The sequence below is a fragment of the Oryx dammah genome, unplaced genomic scaffold (genome assembly GCF_014754425.2).
Source record: "Oryx dammah isolate SB20612 unplaced genomic scaffold, SCBI_Odam_1.1 HiC_scaffold_24, whole genome shotgun sequence".
Classification (NCBI taxonomy): domain Eukaryota; kingdom Metazoa; phylum Chordata; class Mammalia; order Artiodactyla; family Bovidae; genus Oryx; species Oryx dammah.
In genome coordinates, this window is record NW_024070208.1 from 12,581,467 (window position 1) to 12,606,624 (window position 25,158).

A 25,158-nucleotide genomic window follows, 5' to 3' on the forward strand; every position below is an offset into this window, starting at 1 on the left:
CATGCTTCAGGTCTGCTTATTCCATTTATTTAAATCAATTAAAAAATTCTTTTCAAGAATAATAATTTTATTCTTTTCCTCTAGGATTAAACATAATTGCACTAAGGAGCCAGTGTGATGCTGCTTCACAGACTATTTCTGGTCACCATTTGGATACCCATGATTTCAGGGTTCTGGTTGGCTCTGAACAGCAGAAGTCATTGGCTAAACCTTCAGCTTCTTCAATAAACATTCTGGGACATAAAAAACTGCCTCCAGTGAGAACTTCAGTCACGACATCAGTCTCTGAACCATGGGTCCAGAGGAGTTTCTATAGGTCCTTTGCTGCTTCAGAGAAAGGTAGTGATGCCCAGAAACCCTTGTTCTCCTCTTCCCCTGCCTACTCGTCTGAATCAGAGTGCTCAAGTCCAAGTCCTGTTATTTTCTTGGATGAAGAAGGTTATCAAAAAAGTTTGAAAGCAAAACTTGAGTTACCTAAAATTCCTGTGACGAAAGATGATATTGAGGATTCAGACTCAGAAGTGAGTGAGTTTTTTGATAGTTTTGATCAGTTTGATGAACTAGAACAAACTTTAGAGACTGCTTGTCCGTTTCTGAAAGATCTTGCTATAGGGAAGTCATCGCAAAAGAAAGGGCACAAACATGAAAAATTGTGCTCTGTAACCACTACTATGAATCCTCAAAAATTCAAGTTTGATCGGCCAGCTCTCCCAGCTAACGTTAGGAAGCCAACACCTCGTAAACCAGAATCCCCTTATAGTAACCTGTGTGATGCCCCGGATTCTCCCCGCCCCGTAAAGGCCTCAGGGGAAGACAGTGGTTTGTTTAGTCCTATTCGATCCTCTGCTTTCAGTCCTCTTGGAGGCTGTACTCCAGGTGAATGCTTTTGCCAAACAGATATTGGTGGAGATAGGAGTCATGAAAATCCTGATTCTCTTTATTACACCTATGAAGATTATGCAAATAGCCTTTCCTGTGAAGTTCTGGGCTCAGTTCTTCATAGCCAACATACAAATGCAACATCCAACACTAATAGTATTAAAAAGGGAGAAAATAAAATGGTAGCTCTTCAGCATGGAAGCCTTGATCAAAAAAGTAAATCTAAAAATAAACCCTTAATGATTGATAGCATTCAGAAGTTTGCAGCAGATCTCGTGGAAAAAAGTTTTGGCAGTGCATTTAAAGACTTACAGAAGGGGGTCTCTTCATGTACCAATGCCTTATGCCAGTTAGCCATCAAATTGACATCATCCGTTTTTCAAATGGCATTTAATGAACTGAGAAGGCAGCGTGCTTTTTCACTGAAAGAACAAGCTATTGGTGGCCTGGCTAGTTTTTTGGTGAGTGAGGCATTCTCAAATGCTTTAAAAGATCTACAATATGTAAAGAAACAGATCTTCACGAACACCGTCACTAGATTTGCTGCAGATCTTGCCGAAGAGCTTGTTTTTGAAGGCATCATGGAAGTGTGTCAGTTCTCGTATCCTCCAACACCTGCATCTCTGCAGGGTCGGTCATTTCACTATGAAGACAGAGTGGTGAAGTCCTATGCAAGAGATCTGTCTGAATCTGTAATACAGGAAGCGTTCATTGAGCTGTCTCAAGTTGATGTTACCTTCACCACAAAGGCAGCAGTTAGCGTTTCCCCAGAAAACATCAAGTTCGTGAGCACAGAAGATGTAGTGTCAGCGACACAGACTTCTGTGTGTTCCCCTACTTCTAACAGTCAAACAGTTGTGGTGACAAAACCAGTGCAGGAGTATAAAAAGGAATACACGGTGCAGCAGGCCTTGTTCTGTACTTCAGGAATTGTTACTTCAATCCCAGTGCCCTTGGCAGGAAGTGCCCTTCTCCCATACCGTATTTCTTCTAATAGGTATCAGACAAAGTCTTATCCATCATGTGATGATAGTCATTTGAATGGTGGTCCTACCCCAGCAGGTGTTGCCACAAAAAGCAAAGAAGAGGAGCTAGCTTGTCTCAGGAATATTTGTTTACCTTCAGACCACAACCCCAGTAGCCAGAATGAGGTGAAACCAACTAGTGATGTTGAAACAAAAAGCTCTTCAAAGTTAACAAATGATCCTGTCATTATTAGCAATTTTTCTGCTGCAATGGTGCATACGATAGTAAATGAAACTATAGATTCAATGACATCTTCTAAAGTTGAAAAAACAGAAGAACACACAGATTGTTTAACTCAAACAGGAAAGGGAAAAACCCCTTCTTTCTACTGGGATCAAGCAACAGTGCCGCAGAGTGAGGCTAGCAAGAAGGACATGTTTGCCGATCGGTTATCTAAATCAATTATCAAACATTCCATAGATGAAAGCAAGTTAGTAATCCTAAATGTAGATAAAAATGTCCTCCACAAGAAAGACTTGCCTGTTCCTGGAGATGAGTCACAGTTGACCTTGGAAGAGTTCCCCAAGTTTCTTGAAGCTCAAGATCATTTAACTCACTGTTCACTTTCAGAAGGAAAGGATAGTGTTCCAGAAGGTAAAGGTTCTGTGGCTCCTGGATTTTCTTTGGAGACACTACCACCTTGTCTAGCAGCGGCAGGCCAGAAAGCCGACCTGAAGGAAATTGCTAAGGGCAAATCTGTGAAAAAGCAGAATTTGCATAATTCAGCCCTTGAGCCCTTGGCTTTTGGGCAGGAAAACTCTTTTCCCCATTCACATGGTTTCTCATCCACAGTGCTCACCTGTGCAGATGGTTTGCACGTGGAAGAGAAACAGAAAATGAGAGATGGGAATGTAATACCTGACACCCCTCCATCAACTCCTCTGGTTCCATCCCAGGCTCCTTCTGAGTGGGATATCAAGAAGTTAACCAAAAAGCTTAAGGGGGAGTTAGCAAAAGAGTTTGCACCGGCCACACCACCGTCCACACCTCACAACTCGTCTGTAAGCAGTTTGTCTGAAAATGAACAAAATGCAATAGAAAAAGAAGAGTTCATGTTGAAGCTCATGCGGTCTCTCTCAGAAGAAGTTGAAAGTAGTGCAGGCGAAGAGCAGCCAGAGGTGGACGTGAAGTTGGAGCCAGCAGGGAAGAAAGTTCAGTTTGCAGATGCGTTAGCGACACACATCGTTTCTCTTGCAACTGAAATGGCGGCTTCCCATTTGGATAATAAAGTGATTCAAGAAGCCAGGGTGAAAAGCCCTTGCTTAAATGTGCAGAGTCAAAGAAGCCTGTCACCTGCTTTTTTAAATTGCTCAGATGAAAGCTTACAAGCATTATGTAGTTTTGCAGGGGATATGGCAGCAGAAGTCATTACGGAAGCTGAAAAAATAGCAAAAGTTAGGAGCTGTGTGTTTTTCAGGAGGAAGAGGAACAGTTGTGTTGATGGTGACCAAGATTATAGATCAGAAGAGAAGTTGGATGTAGAGGCTGTAGCACACCCGGGAGGAGTAGATCCGTTCGTTCTTCCTTTACCACCAAGTTCTTGTCTGTCAGGTCTAACGTACAAGTATCCCAGCTGTGAAAGTGTGACAGATGAGTATGCAGGTCACATTATCCGAATACTAAAACAGGAAGGTGGTAATAGTGACTTAATAATGGACCAGTACGCCAACAGACTTGCCTATCGGTCTGTTAAGTCAGGATTGCAAGAAGCAGCTAAAACAGCCAAAGTGAAGTGCAGCTCCAAAATATTCCCTGTGCAGAGCTCACAGATGAAAACCAACGATGAACTGTTACTGTTTTTAAATAAAGAACACCAGCAAGAAGCAGATAAAAAAAGACAGAGCAGAAATGGTGGAAGTTACCTTCATAAAAACCAGACTTGTGAGTGGACACAGGACACGTGCAGAAATGAGTGCTCAGAACTACATAGTTTTTCAACCTGTCTTGCTCACAGCATCACAAGAGATGTTACAAAACAGCTGATGGCATCAACAGGTGGCTTGCCAAAATCGTTAACAGATTCTTGCCTTTATGAAAAAAACACATGTGACGAAGATACTGAGACTCATGTCAGGCCAGAGTTTCCCAAGTCTCTTCAGCCTTCTTCACAGAATCACAGATTTTCTCAGAGTACAGGCAGCTTGAGTGGGTGTGGCTATGGAGAGACTGTCGTTCAAGCTATAGAGCAGTATGCTAACAAAGTCGTGGGTGACACTTTAGAGGTGGGTTTAGGATCTGCCATCTTCCACGTGTCTGAAGCCACAAAAGCAGTTGATAGGATCACTTACGCAGAAAAGCTGTCGCATCTGGTGGGTCAGGCTTGCCAATACTGTGACCGTAAAGAGCTCCATGACTGCACTGGAAATTCGTCTCCTCGCTTTCGCAGACCAGATTCACTTGCTGGTAGTAAGCCAGTTTCTCATTCACAGCTTAGCAGCTTCTATCAGAAATCTAGGATTTTTCATCTTGATGTCCCTCAAATTCACGTTGATCTTGATAAGAAGACAGTGCTTGCTGAGAAGATAGTTGCTGAAGCGATTGAAAAGGCAGAGAGAGAGCTGAGTAGTACCAGCCAGGCAGCCGACAGTGGGATCGGACAGGAAGGCGCCAGCTTTGCCGAGAGCCTCAGCACAGAGATACTGGCATCAGCAGTGGTCAGTGCTGGACAGGCCATCAGCAGGTAAGCTTCTGATTTCTTTTGGGTTTTGCAGTAAAGAGTTAACTTGATTATGTCTTAGAAAGATGTTCAGAAAGATGTGATTCTTTTTAATCCTAAATGAACAAAAAGAAATACTCCTTATTACATTTGCATATCATTGATATCCTATGTGTTACTTTTCATAGATACTGTCTCATTATCGCCCAGCAGGCCTTTGGGGGAAGGAAGGTATGAGCCATTTCCTCAATTGGAAGGTGAGGCTTAGAGTAGATAGTCACGTTGCCCAAGTTTACACAGCTGTAGAGTAGGTAAGGTTGAATCAAGGAAACAGCTGGAGAAGTTCATACAGCAAATACTGAGTATCACCATATTAATGTACCACTCTGAGATTATGTTTTTATTTCTGTTCACAAAGGTAAGTTTTCTTACAAAGAGCATAATTGAACATGCCAGGCATCTCTGTCCATGGGATGTCCCAGAATACTGAAGTGGGTTGCCATTTCCTTCTCCAGAGGGTCTTACCCACCTAGGGTTCTGTGTTGCAGGTGGATTCTTGACCAGTTGAGCCACCAGGGAAGCCCCGTGAAGAAAGCAAGCATTCTCTAACTAGCCCCCTCCTGCCACCACTCCTCTGGATAAGCCGCCATCTAAGGGACAGCTGTCTGTGATAGCCCTGCAGTGTTCTGTGTTTCAGAGGCCGTGTCTTGTGCTCAGTGGTCCTAACAGCTTAGTTCAGATGTTCACTTTTAGCCTTCTCTCTCCCTGGGAGAATATCAGGACTGACTTGTGTTATTAGTTTGTAGGATTATTTTTGTTAGTCTCATGGAAAGAGAAAATTTCTTGAGTTGAGGAATTTCATGGAGCCACAGGGTAACCCAAGATACTTTAGTATCTTTTGTCAGTGCCATGACAAGCACTGCCTGTTTTCTTGGCCATCTTAAGACAGGGAGATGCAGGGAGCTAGTGCTGGGGGTGGTGTGCAGTTTTGAAGAGGTAGCAGGAAGCAGCTCTGACAAAGTGACATTTGAGCAGCGAGCTAAAGTTGGAGAGACAGTAGCTAAGTGGGAATCAGGGAAATGGAGTTCCCAGCCAAGGTTAGTGGGACTGTGTGTTTGGGAAACAGCAGAGAGGCTTGTGTGGCTAAGGTGGTTGAGCCAGGGAGAGCAGGAGCCCAGTGGAGGTCATGAGAGGTCATCATACCAGATGCATGTTAAAAGGGTTTGGACTCTTATTTTGATTGATGAGAAGCCACTGGAAGGTTTTCATCAGAAGACTAACACTTGCCCTCTTCATGTTTGAAAATACAGGGCAAGATTGGGGTATAGAGTTAAGAGGCACAAACTACTATGTGTCAAATAAGCAACAAGGATAAATTGTATCGCATTGGGAAATAAATATAAGCCATTATTTTTTAATAACTTCAAATGGAATATAATCCTCAAACATACTGAATCACTGTGTTGTACACCTGAAACTAATAAAATAATGTAAATCAGTTCAGTTCAGTCGCTCAGTCGTGTCCAACTCATGAATCGCAGCATGCCAGGCCTCCCTGTCCATCACCAACTCCTGGAGTTCACTCAAACTCACGTCCATTGAATTGGTGATGCCATCCAGCCATCTCATCCTCTGTCGTCCCCTTCTCCTCCTGCCCCCAATCCCTCCCAGCATCAGAGTCTTTTCCAATGAGTCAACTCTTCACATGAGGTGGCCAAAGTACTGGAGTTTCAGCTTCAGTTCCTTCCAAAGAAAACCCAGGACTGATCTCCTTTAGGATGGACTGGTTGGATATCCTTGCAGTCCAAAGGACTCTCAAGAGTCTTCTCCAACACCACAGTTCAAAAGCATCAATTCTTCGGTGCTCAGCCTTCTTCACAGTCCAACTCTCACAGCCATACATGACTACTGGAAGAACCATAGCCTTGACTAGACGTACCTTTGTTGGCAAAATAATATCTCTGCTTTTGAATATGCTATCTAGGTTGGTCATAACTTTTCTTCCAAGGAGTCAGCGTCTTTTAATTTCATGGCTGCAGTCACCATCTGCAGTGATTTTGGAGCCGCCCGAAATAAAGTCTGACACTGTTTCCACTGTTTCCCCATCTATTTCCCATGAAGTGATGGGACCAGATGCCATGATCTTTGTTTTCTGAATGTTGAGCTTTAAGCCAGGTTTTTCACTCTCCTCTTTCACTTTCATCAAGAGCCTTTTTAGTTCTTCACTTTCTGCCATAAGGGTGGTGTCATCTGCATATCTGTAAATCAACTGTACTTCAACAAAAAGTTAAAACATCACTTTAAACTGTTAGTCAAGAATAAAATGTAGAAGGGGCATACGCAGTAATTGAACAGAAAATGGAATTTCTTGTGAAGATAGAATAAAAGTAAATGTTTTTTCATTGAGGAAAAAAATGAGAGGGATTAAGGTCCATGCTCAGAATCTTGAAGAGATTTGGCTAGTTTGACTGTAGCCTCGATTGACAGTCCAGAATTCCTTGAACTACTTTTTTTTTGTTCTTAAAGCCAAAAAGGGGTAATTTTTGGTACAAATAAAAATACTGTTTACAAAGCAGATGTGGCAGACTTAGGAACTTGTGCTCTGTCATAATGTCCCAGTTGAAAATATGAACTACTTTGAAGAGAATCTAAATAAGTGATGTGCTTGGGATGGATCCATAATAGATGAACAGAGTAGGTTAGGGATATCAGTGGGTATCTCAGTTAATTTTGAAATTAATAAGCTCTCCTGCCAAGTCTCTTTATTAGCAGACCCAAACAAAGGGTTAGGTCGACCACTGGTCTAACTCTGAAGGTCCCATTTCTTGTTTTTGTCATCGTTATCATCAAATGGATATTCCTATTAATAATACAATTCAAAACCTGATGCTTTTGGACTTATTTTCTTTCTTTTTTCTAGTCCAAAAGAAACAGAAGACTTTCAGTCAGCTGAGTCTCTTGGTAGCCAGCAGATGCATCTCAGTATTGGTGAGGACAGTACTGGAAGCTGGTCCAACTTAAGTTTTGAAGATGAACACCAGGATGAAAGCAGTAGTTTTCACCATCTAAGTGAAAGGTAACTGTGATTTTGAATGTAATTGCATAGTTTAGGTACTCAGACTCCTCAGAAATAAGTTCCAAATTTATACCGAATTTGATTTTAAAATTCTGAATTTGTAAAACTAACCATTATTATCAAAGTGTATTTTGTTCCAACATTATTTCTAATAGTTTGACATTTATTAAATATAGTAATTAGCTGGACTAATTTTCTTTGTGCCAATAATTGAAAAATATGTCATACATTTGATTTTATATGTTTCATGCTATACTTGGCCTTCTCATGAACTTTTGAGAAAAAAATTTTCTTTCTCACTTTAAGGGACAGGAAAAAGAATAATTATCTGTAAAAGGCATCAAAATGGTCCTGTAATTTTTTTGATATTATAGTAGTATTTTTCTAGGGGAAGGATTCCTTATTTGTCCATTCAGGATCACTGTAACTTGAGCAGTTATACTTGAATGACTGAAAATACGTAAACTCATTACAAAAATACAGTATGATATAACAGAAGGCACTTAGTGTATCATTCTCTCAGTTAACCTTGTTCCTAAAACCAGTTTTAGAATATTTTATTAATTATAATAGAATTATTTCTTTTATTCCTAATGCTGTACAGGCCTTCCTGAGTAACCTATAAAATGTTAAAAAATCTTTATTCACATTAAGTGATGCTTGGAAATAGTAAACACTGACCATAGCTGAGCCTAGGGAGAGAAAGGGGTTTTGGTCACTTGTAGAAAGGACCCTGTGAAGATTCTGCAGAACAGGCCCTTGGAATGGACTTACCAGGAGGAGGAAGGAAGAGGGGATGACCAAGCAGAAGGAAAGGAAATGGCTTTTCAGCTGTTAGAACACATCATCTCAAAGTACTTGGTTTGATGCTTGGATTAACCAATGAGTGTTAATATTTATATATTTTTATTGTCATAGTTTTTAAAACATGATACAAGCCACCAATATTTTACAAAATTTAAATCCAGAAAAGGCAGTCTTTAAAACTAGTAGTAGGAAGTGGGGTAATATCACAGGTTATCATTTGGCCCTCTCCATAGCTTTAGAATGTTTACACTTAAATTCTTCTCTCACTTTGAGAAACAGGCTTCTAGAATTTCAGTGGAGTTAACATTGTTGCTTATGAAATCCTGGTGTTAAAATGGGAGAACTTAGAGGCTAGTGGCCGTAAAAGGGCTGTAGCTGGTTGAATGACTCAATATGGAATGCTGTCCAGTATGATGAAAAGAAGGGAAGTGCCTACCAGGGTCAGCCGTTGGTTCTTCCTCTTTAGCATTATTTTATCAGTGGTGTAGAACACTCATTATTTGTGAGTGACTCAAAACAGAGATGAAAAGGTATCCTGTTAACAGAACCAGAGTTCAGAAAGACCAAATCAGGCTGAGGCTAAACCAGTTATGTTTAACATGAGTAAATATCTTTAGGTTCAGAAAATTAATTACTTGAATGGGAAAAACCTGACCTGATAGCATTTTGTCCAGGAAAAAAAAAAAAAACAAACCTGTGGCTTAATTGACCATAGAATTAATAAGAACTAACAATACTGTGTGAATTTAAGGTTCCGGCACAAAGAAAAACTTAGTGGGGCTCATCCAGGGTTGGTGGTGTGCTTGCCTCCTAGAGATTAAGATTCACTGGATCATTGGCAGTCCCAAGATTCTGCATGCTTGATAAGTGCCTCAGATGATTTTAAAGCAGGTGTTTCAGAGACCACACTTAAGATACATGACTTTAGTGTAGAAATGGGTAAAACTTTTAATTTTGTAATTTTTTGCTGTGCTTAGTTAACCATTCTATTAATAGAAGTAAATTATGGTGTTTGAGATCATTAATTTTCTCTCTTTGGCTCACAGCTGTCTAACCATTCTGTATTTCCATATTTTCTCGTTTTTGGTTTGTCTGTCACCAGACTATGTAGGCAAAACTGGCTGGTTTCATGGTTTTACACTAGGGCTATAGTTGTTTGAATGTAATGTTGAAAAGACACTGATCAGTTTTAACTTTTATGTAATGCATTATGGTTTGTGACAGTTGAATAGTGCTAATATGTACCTGTTAATTATTGAGATAGCCTGGAAACTCTTTAGAACTTTTAAATAATCAGCCCCTTTTCGGTAACCATATCAACATTTACTGATGCATAAAAGATGATTTTATGTTAATTCATTTTTAGAACCCAAATTTTATATTGTGTAAATATTTTTATAATTGTCTAGCCTACTATGGGAAAATACAGCTGCTTATCACTGCAAACTAATGCGCTTACTAATTATTTTAATGATAAGAATTTTTAAAAATTGCATGTTTAGATTTTAATCTGAAAAACTGAATTTAGTTTTGTTTCCGAACACAGTTGCTTTTTGTGTTGTGTCGCTTTGCCGCACTTGCAGAACTAGTTGCTTTCTTCTTTCGATTAGGCAGTGTGAGAAGGTATCGGTGGGGTGTTAGTGACTGGCTGATTTGTCAAGCTAACGCTTGATTAGACCTTGGCTATGCAATATTCTGAAGAAAATGTATATTATTTGCCACCTGCTGAATTATACATAATGTATGAAATAAAGGTAATTGACATAATAATGAGTATCTTAAAATCAGAAGATGTGTTTTCTCCCCGTAGTTAGATGAGGTCTTTGGGGACTATGTTTCAGTGTTTTCCTTCTCATCCTTTCCCCGTCCTCCTTCCCTGCCCTGGCCGTCACTGTGCACTCTCTAAACGCTCAGGGAAAAAGACTTGGGAGAATGTTAACCTGTGTAAACTTTATCCAAACTGGATAGCATTGGCTTTTTACAAATTATGTCCTAAGTTTTGCCATAGACATTAATTTCATTGTGAAACTTTTTTGTTCTTCCATTCATTTACTGTCCTAAAAGTCACTGTCTGAATCTATAAAATAAATATAAATTTAGGATAATTTACATGAACTGCTGAGGACAAGTAAGAAAATTCCCTAATCTCTGAAGCTGTCGAACACCTCATGTAGTAGCAACGATGGTCTTCACATAACTCCACGGATGCTGTGCCCGCTGAGGCAGCTTCAGAACATCCTCAGTTATCAGTGATGGACGCTGTTCCAAAGAAAACCAGGGTTGTTTTTACCATTCATTTTCTAGTTCAGCTCTGTTCTTTTCTTCCTCTGGCAGTAATGGTAACAGCAGTAGCTGGAGCAGTCTTGGTTTAGAAGGAGATTTGTATGAGGACAATTTATCCTTTCCAACATCAGACAGGTTGGTCCAGTCCAGAAATCTAAACACTGATGAGTCTTTCACCACTAATGCATGATATCATATTCTTAAAAGAATGTGGGTTAGAGTGCCAACATGTATCAACCTGCTTTTCTCCTATATTTGACATGATTCTGCTTGATAAATTTACATCTAATGAAAAAATTCAACTCTGCTAAGATACGACTGACACCTAATTGCAAAATATGTTACTTTTATGCATGTGTTGCACTGCTTGCTACTTTTCATTCTACCAATTACTGTCATTAAAAAGAGCTTGCTTCCTACAGGATTTCTGTTGCTTTGTTTTTTTGTTGTTGTTGTTTCTGTATATAGTTTCATTTTATTTATAAGAAAAGTATAGGAAAAAATGTGCTTTTTTAACTGTTAAAAATATATAAATGGCATCAACCGAAGCACTAATAAGTTATTATTCATGGCATTCTGTGATATTCAAATGCTGTGTTATCTAAAACCAAATTAGCATATTTGGGCTTTAAATTATTTTAAATTTTATTATGTAATTACTTGACACTCTGTATATCATGGTCAGGTGGAAATTCTGTTACTGATAACTTCCTTTTAGGCATCATTGGCACTTGAGATTTTAACATGAAATGGTGTGAGAAGCAAAGCTTCCTTTTTTTTTGTCATTTCTCCCCCTTTTAAATGTCATATGTCATATTGTAACATTCATTTTTTGGTCACATTTTAAGAATGGCTTTAATACCATTATTAATTAAAGCTTTTTTTTTTTTAACTGCTTTTGCTTTATTTGGTAAGTGATGGGCCAGATGATGAAGAAGAGGAGCATCAGACTGATGAAGAAGGTAACTGGCTGTTTTTTTGTTTTTTGAAGTGTTTGCCTGGTTTTTGTATAAGGTATAAAGTTCTTTAGGAAAGTCTTTAATGTTTGTGTGTTTTCATCAAATAGGCACTGTATTATTGCTGAGTTATCAGGGTTTTTACATTACAAAACAAATTCTTTTTTGTTTAAATTCATTAATTTATTTGCCATTTTACTAGACTTGGAATATTCAAACAATACAAACATACCAAAAAAAGACATTTATAAGAATCTATATGGAGCACTGTCAGATGGGAAATTCTAACTGAAGACTGTTAATAATAACAGAAAAAAATCATTTTATAATTCCATAATGGTTTTTTTTCCCCTTCTCTTTTGGTTATTAATGTCTTTTGAGATTCCTTCAACACATTATGACTCATTTAAACTATTCAGTATAACTTGAAATTATTTATTAGGACAAACGTTGATTTATTTTTAAATTGTTTTCCATTAAAATTACAGAAGTTTGCATTTGGAGTAGACCCAGGAGAAGTTCTTGTCTACATTTCTTATTACACAGATAATAAAGGAATTGAAAGATGAAGAAATATTCCAAATCAGAGTATTCTTGAACTAATCTATCCAGTGTCAGATCTTTTGCTGAGCAGCTTGTGTTATTTGATTGTTAAACTAAAAGGAAGGGTACTCATCAGTATAAAGACCGAACTACTTTAAAAGAAGTATTTAGTTATTTGAGGGAGAAATTTATTATAGTCTCTTCATATAATTATTTTGTTTAAAATAGAAAATTCTTACATTATGAGATGTAATTATTATCACATCAGTTTGTTTTCCTTTCAAACTAGTTATTTCTAGAATTAGTGCTTGATGTCAGTCTTATAAAAATCAATAAATAAAAGATATTTTTAAACCAGTTCTCCATTTCATTAATTCCAGTCTTACACTCACACATATATTTGAAGAAAATACTCATTCCTTCCTTTAATGATCATGGTTCCAAATGTGTAAATACTAGAGTTCTGGAATGTGATTTGTAATTCTTAATTAAATATATTAGAATGTCTTAAGTGAATCTCAAAAACTTTTCATGTTGAAATTGAGTTTTCATTATATTTAGATGGGTGTTGAGTTTTTTTCCAAAAATCTTAATTTTCCTTTATTTCTGAAAATACCAATAATGTCTTCTATAGAGTGGCATGTAAGAATATTCATGTTTAGACATTAGTTTTTGAACCAGTGATTCTTTAATCATCTCTTTAGAAATAGGCAAACAGAAAATTGTAGGAACAAATTTCTTAAAATGTACTTTCCACCTGGGTTTCCAGTTAGTTTTATTACCAATTGTATTTTTTTAATTTAGAAAGGTCATGTATCAATTTTGAGTCCAAATCCTCAGACCTAAGATTATTATTATTTTAGTTCTAAAACCACTCCTTAGTAGCCATTTTTCATACAGGGTTTCTGGAAGTAAGTTTTCTTTTTCTGATGAGTTATACTTCTGATATAAAGTAGGGGTGAAAAGGAAAAGTAACAGTGAAAGTCACTCAGTCGTGTCCAACTGTTTGAGACCACATGGATTATACAGTCCATGGAATTCTCCAGGCTCGAATACTGAAGTGGGTAGCCTTTCTTCTCCAGGGGGATTGGGCAGTATTTTTAGTTTTTGTTAGAGTATTTGTTTGTTTATACTTAGTTGCTCAGTCATGCCCAACTCTTTGCGACCCCATGAACTGTTGCACACTAGGCTCCTCTGTCCATGGGATTCTCCAGGCAACAATAGTGGAGTGGATTCCATGCCCTCCTCTGGGGATCTTCTCAACCCAGGGATCGAACCCGAGTTTCCCACATTGCAGGCAGATCCTTTACCATCTGAGCCAGCCAGGGAAGAATATTTGCTTTATTTTTTGCTGAGTGAAAACAATTCAGAATTATGGAAATCCTAAGGCAACAAGCTTTATTTATTTATTTATTTTTGTTTGTAGTTGCAGGATGTCAATTCTTTCTCTTTGCACTAGAGTTGAATGACCTCTCTTAGAGATCACTCTTAGGCAACCAGACACCCTGAACTGAAAAATACAAGTGGTAGAGAACCTTTCAACTCCATGACCTCTGCAGAATTTATAGAATGGTCCAAAGACTATGATACTATTGTGTGCCAGACCCGTTTTTGATTGAGAATCAGAGTGCGGAAAGGAAGGAAATGATAATACATTTATTTTAAGAGAATAGCATGAACCAATTTTTTTAAATGAAAAATCTTACAGGTCAGTAGGAACCCTAAAAATTAGTAGTGGTCTAAACTGCCCTGCCAACTGTAAAAAAAAAAAAAAAAATAGGGACATTCACCAGCAAATGTCCATTACTGGTGCATATTGGTGCGGTGTATGCCTGCATGCCCCCCTGCCTGCCTCTTGTCGGGGAGTCCCCGGGCCTCAGCACTGCTGGTTGCTCAGCCACCACTAAGCAGCAGTATTCAACACAGGATATTGGTTTAGTTTTATAGTCAACAGAGATTCATCTTTTTTTATGTTGAAAACATAATTTTTATTAAAAAAAAAAAAAACTTGAGAACAGTGTCTTCTACCACTGTCCCCGGTTTGGTTTTGTGGATGTAAGTGGTTGTATATGACTCCCCCGCCACCCCCACCCCCATATTTTGCCTGAAAAGTGAAGTGATTAAGAGCATGGAACTAGATTGCCAATGTTAATATCCTGACTCAGCTGTGTCCCAGCTGAGACTCTTGGTCTGTCTCTATCCCTGATCCCTCACCTGTAAAATGGGATGGTCGAGGTTCCCTCTTCCTAGGGTGCTTGTGAGGGGTGAGGGAGTTCGTGTGTCTAAAGAGCTTAGATCAGCACTTAGGCTGTAATATGTGTGATCCAAGTATTCACTCCTGCTGCTGTTTCTCTTAGTTCAGAAAGCTTTCTAAAAGTCCATTTAATATATTTATTTGTGTTTTGATTGTAATTGTAGCATTTTAGTTTTATTTGCTATACCTGTGGATTATATTTTGACATAAATTATGGCATTTGTGAATTGCCATTTGAATTCAGTGCCTCAGAATAGAGTTTTGCATTGTGTTGTCACAGATGATCAAACTATTTTTTTATTTTAGCATTATTTTGCCCTTTCAAAGTAATGCTTTAGTTAGTGTTATGGTGCAGTTAAGAAAAGATTATTTTCTGGAAAATTCCTTGGAATCTTAAGAAATGGAAAATGCTTATATATCCTTAGAAACCAGAGTACTGAGAATTGAATTGATGGATTTCTTTGCATATTGCTTAAAAATTTAAATTTTAGGTTTGGAGCAAGATGGAAAGACTCTGCTAATTACAAATATTGACATGGAGCCATGCACAGTAGACCCGCAGCTAAGGATTATTCTTCAGTGGCTTGTTGCTTCTGAGGCAGAAGTTGCAGAACTTTATTTTCATGACTCTGCAAAGAAGGAGTTTATGCAGGTAAGTACCTGCCTTGTAGGGTGGGTGTGAGGGCACAGTGTGTGCTGCTCTGTGTCACAGTTGATCTGATAAGATGCCCACTGGTAGCAAATGGGCAGATGCCCGGGCATTAGAGTCCAGTGCTTGGGCTCAGATATCAGCTCTGCCGCACTCCTGCAGTGTAACCTTGGGCAGGTTCACTAGATGCAGTCTTTTTATCTGGGCTGTGGAAATGAGCATAGAATTTACCTGGCAGAGATTTGTGAGGATTAAATATAACACTGTTAAAACGTGCTTAATCCAGTGCCTTGGCACATCCTAAATTCTCAAAGCTGGGTGTCTTTAATAAGCAAAAAGATTGAGTTATTATTTGTACTTGTGAAGTGAAGTCACTCAGTCGTGTCTGACTCTTTGCGACCCCGTAGACTGTAGCCTACCAGGCTCCTCTGTCCATGGGATTTTCCAGGCAGTAGTACTGGAGTGGATTGCCATCTCCTTCTCCAGGGGATCTTCCCAACCCAGGGCTCGAACCTGGGTCTCCCGCATTGTAGACAGATGCTTTACCGTCTGAGCCGCCAGGGAAGTCCATTCTTTGTACTTAACTGATGCATAATTATGCCTAGTAATGAGTATGTCTCTTCTGTTAATCCAGTGTCATTAGTATGAGAAGCTAGCATAAGCAAAAGCCAGTAAAAGTTTATAAACATTTAATAAGGGACAGAGTAGTTCACTTTGAGCATTTAGTAGGGTTCTAATACTAAAACATTCAGTCTAGGTGCATTAATAAAATATTTTTATTGATAATTTACTGTGTCCCAGTTATGTTATTAGCCGAAATTTTTAGTTTGCAGCCTTAAGATTTTTGTCCAGGACTTTTCTTTATCAGAACTTTCATTTAATCTTAATGTAGAATAGTTCAAAGAATAACCAGTATAAAATGTTTAATAATGACAAAAAAGGAATTGTCAAGTTACTCGATTTCCGGTTCAGAATTTACAAAAATATTATTGAAAGAAGTATGTATTTTGTTGTTTTTATTTAGACTTCCTGAATTTTTCCAGCATAGATTTCTGTTTAGAGGCAGAGGGAGAAAATAAGACAGAAAGGGGATGTTCAGGAAATGAATTGTCAAGGGGAAAGAATGGGTAGGGAAAGTATTAGAACTGACGATGGAAGCAAGTGTTTTCAAGTCGTTTAGTCTTGGATAAATTGAGGGCTAAGGAAGGCCTTAGGCAGAGCTGAGTGTAATGGTGCTGAGGTAAGGGAACCGCATCCCCACATAACCTAAGAAAACATTCTTGCAGTTCCTCAAAAAGTCAAACACAGCATTATTATATAACCCAGCAATTCTCCACCTAGGTCTGTACCCAAGAGGAATGAAAACATATGTCCAAGGCAGTGTTATTCATAATAGGCCAAAAGTGGAAACATCCTAAATGTCCATTAACTGATGAATAAAACGTGGTCCGTCCATGCAGTGGAATATTGGCTGTCAGTAAAAAGGAATGAAGTAGAGACATGCTACACCCTGGAGGTGGAGGACCCTTGAAGTCATTATGCTAAGTGAAAGGAGCCAGGTCACAGAAGGCCGTATATTTTGTGATTCCATTAAAATGAAATGGCCAAAATAGGCAAATGTGTAAACTGAAAGTAGATTAGTGATTGCCTCGAGTTGACAGGGTTGGGAGGAATGGGCAGTGATTATTAACAGGTAGGACTTTTTTTTGGTAATAAAGGTATCCTAATGTTGTTTGTGGTGATGTTGCATTCAACTCTGAATACACTAAAAACCATTGGCTGGTCTATTTTAAATGGGTGAATTGTGTGGTATGTGAATTATATCACAGTAAAACTATTTTTGAAAAGGTTAAGCATATTTATATTACAAACAGTTTTTATACAACTAAATAGGAAAAAATCTGAGTTGAAGACATGTTCAGATTGGTTATGATAGTTTATTTAAACCTGTGTTTTTATACTTAAAAAAGGTATAATTGATACATAATACCATATTAGTTTCAGGTGAACAACATAATGATATTTGTACATACTACAAAATGATTGCCACAGTATTTAATATTTATTTACTTTTTTCTGAAATATGAACATTTCTTATATGTTTTTGTTGAGCCTGGAGTGTGTATTCCAGGGGAGAAAGCCACACTGTACGTTGTGGAAGGAAAATCCACATCCTTTTATTAAGCTTGACATTGTCTTTATTATTTTATGTTCCCGGTTGAGGGTGTGGCAGATGTATTTAGTTCAGTTCAGAGTTTCCTGTAGAGACGGGACCTCTCCACGCCCACACAAACACTATGCTGGGTGAGGTTTGTGGGGTTCTGGCTCCCGCAATCCCATAGTGTCAGGAAGGAAAAATGTTTAATTTGTGTGAAGAGTGGTGGTTTAGGGGAGAATACCTTGTTATAACTGGGAAACAGTATTTTGCTGCAAACAGCAGTTTCAACCAGTGTTATAAATAAAAATGAAAACTTTATTGTTAAAAAATTGCTTTCGGTTAATGTTTGGCTTCTCTTCCTTTTTCACTAGCTTTCAAAACGGCTACAGGAAAAAGGCTGGAAAGTGGGAGACCTCCTGCAGGCTGTGCTTAAATACTATGAGGTGATGGAGAAGACGTCCAGTGAGGAGAGATACAAGTCCCTGTTTGACTGGCTCTTGGAAAATGCATAGAACAAACTCCAAACCAGTGTATTTTATTATTTGTTTTGGGAGAGGAAGAAACAGATAAAGACGCATAGGGTAAAATTTGAGTAGTGAATATTAACATTTAAAGTGAATTGGGGGGAAAGTAAATAGCTATTAAGTGTGTTGTGTCATCATATGGTGTATATAGTTCATACTTTCGTCATCTGTCAAATATTATCTTCACTTATTCTTCTGTACACATGTGCAGTGTGTTAAGTAAGACCCTAAGAACATGTATTTGAAGAAAGGTCTGCCTGTGAGGCTTTCAGGAACATTGACTGATGGCGTTCTTTTCGCATCCAAATAGTGCTGCTAGAAATTGCACTGAGGTGGCTGAAGGTGGGTTCCAGGGATAAAGAGTTATAATTTTGCTCCTTTTCAAGCAAACGGTTTCCTGTTAATAAGAAATCTGACATCAAAAAAACAGCATTGAGGCTAATTTATTTTTCTGACATCTTTTTCTATTTTTAAAGGGTCAGTTTTATTTTCATGGTTCAGCTATTGGTATTTTTTTGAATCCCCCAAGTTACTTAATTTCTTATAAACAGTAGTTTAGGTTTCTATAAATACTATAAATGATAGTTTCCCCAGCCTTTCATTAAATGATCTTATTTGCTAATGTTTCCAATTGTTCTGGCATGAGAGTGAGTGAGAGTGTGTGTGTGTGTGTGTGTGTGTGTGTATGTGTGTGTATGTAAAGGAGAACTTTAACCTTGCTAGTGGTGGGTACCCTCTTTTATTTTACTCTTTTCTGGTTACAAACCCACTGTTAACATTAAAAAGGTGCTTTAAAATAAAATGTCTATAAAGATTGTGCAGTAAGAATTTTTCTTTTTTGACTATTTTGAGTCCCTAACTTATTCTTTAAATGAAAATAAAGGTGCAAAACATATTGAAGTTTTAAAACTTAATGTTCATTTGGAAATGTATTTAGAGAAGCCCAATAATTGTTTTCTCTGTTGGGATTCTGAAAAAATCCTTTAGCAAGGATTTTTAAATTAAAACTCCACTTTAGCTTTTTCTAGAAAAATCGGGACCTTCCCGCCAACCCCTTCCCCAGTAAAATGTATCTGTACTGGTTTGTAAAGTCCTCTGATGCAGTCTTTCTGGGCTCTGCATTTTGTTCCACTTGTCTTTAGTGACTGCGAGTTGACTTGAATAGAGGACCAGGATTGTGTTTTGTATGAGGGTATGTGCGTGTGAAGTTTTGATTCTTCCATTAGCAGATTTTTAATTGAGAGGAAATCATTTTTTGTTGGAGGCTTTTGGTTTTGCTCTCACTTTTTTTCCTGAGAACTGACTCTTCTGGAAACTGCACAAAGTATCGAGGACAGTAGTACCTGCCAGGGGACAAGGAACAGGGCACTTGCATTGATTTGAATTACAGTTATGGCAGGGAAATCATTGCTTCTTAAGAAAAATGCCAAAATCTATTTAAATGTTTTGAGGTTACACTTACAGAAGCTTCTGCTTTTCCCAGTTTAAGATGAAGAAATTGAACAGGCCTTAAAAATAAATTTTGCGAAAGTTTCTTTGGGTGTTTTTTAAGGTTGGAGAAATGTAGGAAATGTATGTAAGCAGAATTGATTCTGTCTTTAGCTTCTTAGAATTTGATCTGCAGCAGCACTGGACTAGGTTCTTAATTGTTAGGAAGCAGGTTGTTTTAACATAGATTGATTATTAAGCTTAGGTTGAATTTTTTACAAGTGTATAGCTATCAAATTGTGTTTGGTATTTTCAGTGTATGTACGGGTGTTATTAACAGCAAAACTGAGTTCTGAATTTCTTTTAAGCTAAAGTGACAATATGTTAGTTCTGTAAAACTCTGTACTTGAAAATGTTGATTTCCTATATGGTAAGGTTTTCCTCCTGTCTTTGTTTTTGTGTGTTTTCTGGAGCTGTGCTGGATTCCGAGTTCCCTATTCAGCCACGGTGGCCCAACAGACCAGTCCTTGGACACTAGCATGGATAGTACTGATCACAGTGGAGCTCCACACGTAGCGGTTCAGTGCAGGGATGTAGAGAAAATGTTAAACGCTGGCAAATGTGAGAAGAAGTGGGAGTTAAGCTTCCTTATATAGAGAGAACATTGGAGTTTAGAACAGTATCTTTTAATCAAGAACAGTCTAAACTTACTTTGTTCAAAGGCACTTTGTGATTTTTCCAAAGATGTAGAATCTATTTGGTTGCTTAGCCTTCAGAACAGATCTGTTTGTTGAGGAAGACTCTGTCTTATTTTGTTAAAAATCTATTTGATGTAATTTTATTATGATACTGTACTATTGCTATTCTGCATACTTTGGCCCTTATGAAATACCATGTCTTATTCAGAACTGTTAAAGTTGTGATGTGCTTTGGGTTGAATTTTCTGTTTTATCTTCAGAACCATTGGAGAACTGTGAAAAAAAGTGAAGGAGGCCTTGGATGGGGTTTTTAGAACATTGTTTCAGACGGAACTTCTTTTTCCAACCCAAGTTTAAAATTCCATTTATATTTGGGGTATTAACTCATTTTGATTTTGATTTATTTCCTGATTTTCACAAAAGGAATGATTCATTTATAAATCACAGAAGAAAATTACAGTATCTCTGGGATGGTTTAACACAGTTTAATGGTTTAATGGAGTTTTAAAATCTTTGAGAACATTTACTCAGTGAATGTATGTGATAACATCTTCATAGTTTGACAGCCATTCCATTTACCCTTTTAGATATTTGATATGAATTAATTCAACTCATAATACTTTCATTTTGCTTAATTAAAGGTTTTATTTTGCTGGTAGGAGAAATTAGTTACTTACTAAATGCACCAGTTATAAAGTAAAAGATGGTTTACCCATGTGGTTTTGATATCATGCACATTCCCCAGATGCAGTGTTTAACCTTATTAACTCATCACTAGGGTCTAGACTCAGAGTAGTAAATACTACTCTCTCACAATTAAAATGATCAATTTCCCATCAGTCTGTTGCTTTAAATTTTGTTTTTTCAAGAGAAACTTTCACAAAATTAAGAAAAATAATAATGCATCCATATTCAGGGTGTAGGGAAAATCCTTTCCATTTCGAACTCTGTCCACCCGTCACCAGCACAAGAGAAGTAGAGCTTCCGTGGGAATTACGAAGCTGTGCTCAAGTGAAATGTTTTTTTTCTCACTCTTGTTTGAGGCCCTGCATACGTTGACTCACTCACCATATTCCTGCTCTGGAAATGCAGACGCAGTGTTGGTCACACTTGTCACTTTATTTATTTATTTTTTTCCTACCATCCGTGTACATTCCTTTCACAGGGGTAGAATCATAGGTTTAGAAGTTCATTGTTTTGTTTTTTATTGTAATGTTTGAACACTATTTAATGCAGGTTTTAATATTGCTGGATTTGCTACCTTTTGTTACTTGTGCAGTGTTAATAGTAATGATTCACATTCTTGTTTAATATACCAGCTATAGAGCAAAAGCAGCTTTGAATAATTATAGCTGTTTATTTGACTGTGCTGAATTACTCCGTTCAGATCTTGTATAACAGTAACTTTTTTCTTTTGCTTTTTCAGTAATTTAATATGTTCATTTACCAAAATATGAACTTCAAGATGCACTAAAATTTTGTTTTTGCAGTGGCTCAAAAATAAACATTTCAGAAATTACTTTTGTAATAATTTGCAATCAGTTATCTTTCTCTCCCAATTAAGAATTTCCCAATAAACTTAAGAGATGCCTGACTTTGGTTTTCAATCTGTAGTATCTTGTTAACACACTCAATATTGAACTAAAACAAATGCATAGAAGGCACATAAAACAACCTCTATGTTTCTCACATTATTTTAAAGAAGAATGGAAGCTAGAATATTTCAATTGGACACTGAATCCTAAGTTCTTATTTGAGTGCCTCTGAATGCTGACAGGATGACTTGACAGGCTGTTTGCCTTTTGGATTTTAGTGTAAAGTGGAATATTGTGATTGCCTTTGAATATAAGTGTGTAAGGGAATTCTCCAGCCTGGACTGAGCACTTCTTCCATAGGCTATAGAGATCAGACCTTTGCCATGCTGTATAGCATCAGGCACTTCAAAGCTAGGTGCTTGATTATTTATTACTAATGGAATTTGACTTTTAAGTGTCTTCAGCCTTGGAATTAGTGATTTTCTAGCTTTTCATGAGTGTTTCAAAATGTTAGGAAATAACGATCACATATAATGGCTTGGGTATGAGTACATCTCAGGAACCAAGAAAACTAAATGCTCTGAAACCATAAGATTCTTTTGACTGTAATTCCAAAGAGGAAAAACATTTCAAAAGGAATGGGACCTTGTGACAAATGACATTAGAATAACTTTGCAGCATCATTTATTTACAGCAGAAACAGTAAAGAGTTTAGGAAGTTGCATTTTGGGAGTGCAGTGGTGGTTGCATTTTTTCCTCCTATCCTTTGAGATCTGTGTTTCAGCTGGGATAAGGAGGGAGGATGAGAGACAAGTCTTGAAGAATTACCACACATTTAAAGTATGAAAGATGGAAGAGCCACATATCCCAGGGTGAATATACTCTTGGTGCTATTATGCAAAGGGTAGGAGTGAAAACCTCAGAGCCTTTAGCAGCAGCATTTACAGCAGAAACGAGTTCAGGAAGGCTGCCCCTTGGGAGTGGAGTGGTGGTTGTTTTTTTCTCTGTCCTTTGTAGGTTTGTAATCACCTCACCCTCATTTTACTTTTGTGCTCTGGAGCAAGAAGGGTAATATTTTAGATTGGAAAGAGATGAAAAGAGACATTTCAAGAGGATTGAAGCTTCAAATTTGACATTTTAGGTCTTTCCCTCCCTGCCTTTCCCCATCCCCCACCCCATGTCATCTTTTAAACAAACACTTCGATTTTTTAGTTTAGAGCAAGGGATTAAAACCGGACTCCTGTGTGCTGGATTCAGCCCACTGTTAAACTTCTGCTTTGGTCCACTGTGAGATCTGATTTTTAAAATAATTGCCAACACTTAAAAATAAGGAGATTTCACATTTAAATAGGTTTTGTGTTTCAGCATCTCTTGAAGCGTTGGATGCCGTGGAGTACTGACTGGGGGCTTCCCAGGTGGTGCTAGTGGTAAAGAAACCCACCTGCCAGTGCACAAGACATGAGAAACACTGGTTTGATCCCTGGGTCAGGAAGGTCCCCTGGAGGAGGGCTTGGCAACCCACTCCAGTATTCCTGCCTGGAGAATCGCATGGACAGAGGAATCTGGTGGACTACAGTCCATTGGCTCGCAGAGAGGTGAAACAGTCGACTGAAGCAACTTTGCGTGCACACACGTACTGATTGGACTCCTTTGTGGCAGCAGTTTGACAGGAGCTGCATAATGGTTGCTCCTGTAGTCCAGCCTTGTGTTTCACTTGGCCTGTGGCCTGACATACTTCACTTTGCTCGCTTGTGTAGCATGCTGGGGCCCTATAGGTGTTTGAGATGCAAACTGACTTAAAGCAGATGAGTTACTTGATGTGTTTAGAAAATCTGAATGATTCTCTAGCAGCTCTATGCTTCTCTAGGATTGTGCAGAGATGGGAAGGAGAGTCTAGAAATTATAGACTTGGTGAGTTTATTGCTTTTGAACAGGGAACAGACCCTAATAAGAGCAATATAGAAACGAAAGAAGGGAAAGCCAGCCTGGGTTTACCAAGAGCAGCTTCAATTTACATTTCCTTTTTCAACAGAACTACCAAGCGGGCATGAAGGAATACCAGAGATATAGTATCTATTTTAATGAGGCATTTTATATGGATAAAGGAATGACAAATTGTAGCTTCCTGACTTTGAGAAGGCACAACAGTTCGATTAGCAGTCTGCTCAACAGTGTGCTGAAAGAGAATAGCTTCAAAGTGCTGGTTAACCATCAAATCTAGAAATTCATATTTTTCTAAGCTATTTTTCAAGTGATCATAAAAATTAAGGTAATTTCTGATGGATTGAAAGAGTTTATGTTTACCTCTGCTGAGAAGAAAAACTACTGAAGTGGATACTATTTTTCTAAGAAGGAAATTGAACTCAAGGCACAGGGTTATTAGCAGCATTAAAAAAAAAATAAGATAGAAAATGAAAGGAGCCACCCAAATGCAACGCTTGTTCACATAATAATCCTATTTACCATTATGGCAAGCATTCCATGTTATTGAATCCAGACATCAATCTTGTTATGATTCCTATTTTTCCTGTGAGAAAACTCAGGCTCAGGTTGAAATTTTTTACAGCAGGCATAGTGGTGAAGCCCTGATCTCCCAGGCTCCAGAGCCTAAGTTCTGCTCTTCACACTACCTTGTTTCACCATAACTAAAACCCAAAATGCAAAAACATGATGAAACCACCTGTAAGAATACATGTTGCTAAATTGTCTCTGACTCCTTTGCGACCCTGTACACTGTAGCTCACCAGGCTCCCCTGTCTATGGGGTGCATTTACATCTAGTTCTGGAATAAACATCTATTTCTGCTTTATTGACTATGCCAAAGCCTTTGACTGTGTGGATCACAATAAACTGTGGAAAATTCTGAAAGAGATGGGAATACCAGACCACCTGACATGCCTCTTAAGAAACCTATATGCAGGTCAGGAATCAACAGAACTGGACATGGAACAAGACTGGTTCCAAATAGGAAAAGGAGTACATCAAGGCTGTATATTGTCACCCTGCTTATTTAACTTCTGTGCAGAGTACATCATGAGAAATGCTGGGCTGGAAGAAGCACAAACTGGAATCAAGTTTCCCAGGAGAAATATCAATAACCTCAGATATGCAGATGACACCACCCTTATGGCAGAAAGTGAAGAGGAACTAAAGAGCGTCTTGATGAAAGTGAAAGAGGAGAGTGAAAAAGTTGGCTTAAAGCTCAACATTCAGAAAACGAAGATCATGGCATCTGGTCCCATCGCTTCATGGGAAATAGATGGGGACACAGTGGAAACAGTGTCAGACTTTTATTTTGGGGGGCTCCAAAATCACTGCAGATGGTGATTGCAGCCATGAAATTAAAAGATGCTTACTTCTTGGAAGGAAAGTTATGACCAACCTAGACAGCATATTAAAAAGCAGAGATACTACTTTGCCAACAAAGATCCATCTAGTCAAGGCTATGGTTTTTCTTGTGGTCATGTATGGCTGTGAGAGTTGGACTGTGAAGAAGGCTGAGCGCCGAAAAATTGATGCTTTTGAACTGTGGTGTTTGGGAAGACTCAAGAGTCCCCTTGGACTGCAAGGAGATCCAACCAGTCCATCCTAAAGGAGACCAGTCCTGGGTGTTCATTGGAAGGACTGGTGCTGAAGCTGAAACTCCAGTACTTTGGCCACCTCATGCGAAGAGTTAACTCACTGAA

At 38.2% G+C, this 25,158-nt stretch overlaps 1 protein-coding gene across 4 annotated transcripts in view; it reads left to right on the forward strand.

The window, feature by feature from the left end:
* AKAP11 (A-kinase anchoring protein 11) overlaps positions 1–21,465 on the forward strand; it is a 48,731-nt gene extending 27,266 nt beyond the window's left edge. For 2 of the 4 annotated variants that reach the window (XM_040267187.1, XM_040267188.1), the window contains exons 7-12: positions 85–4,585; positions 7,482–7,637; positions 10,779–10,862; positions 11,643–11,689; positions 14,972–15,132; positions 17,659–21,465. In XM_040267187.1, coding sequence (XP_040123121.1) covers positions 85–4,585; positions 7,482–7,637; positions 10,779–10,862; positions 11,643–11,689; positions 14,972–15,132; positions 17,659–17,799 — 5,090 coding nt within the window. In that variant the 3' untranslated portion in view covers positions 17,800–21,465. Of the gene's footprint in view, positions 1–84; positions 4,586–5,109; positions 6,060–7,481; positions 7,638–10,778; positions 10,863–11,642; positions 11,690–14,971; positions 15,133–17,658 lie in introns of those variants that run through there. The other 2 variants (XM_040267189.1, XM_040267190.1) reach the window with 2 other exon arrangements.
* The last annotated feature ends 3,693 nt before the right edge of the window (positions 21,466–25,158 follow it).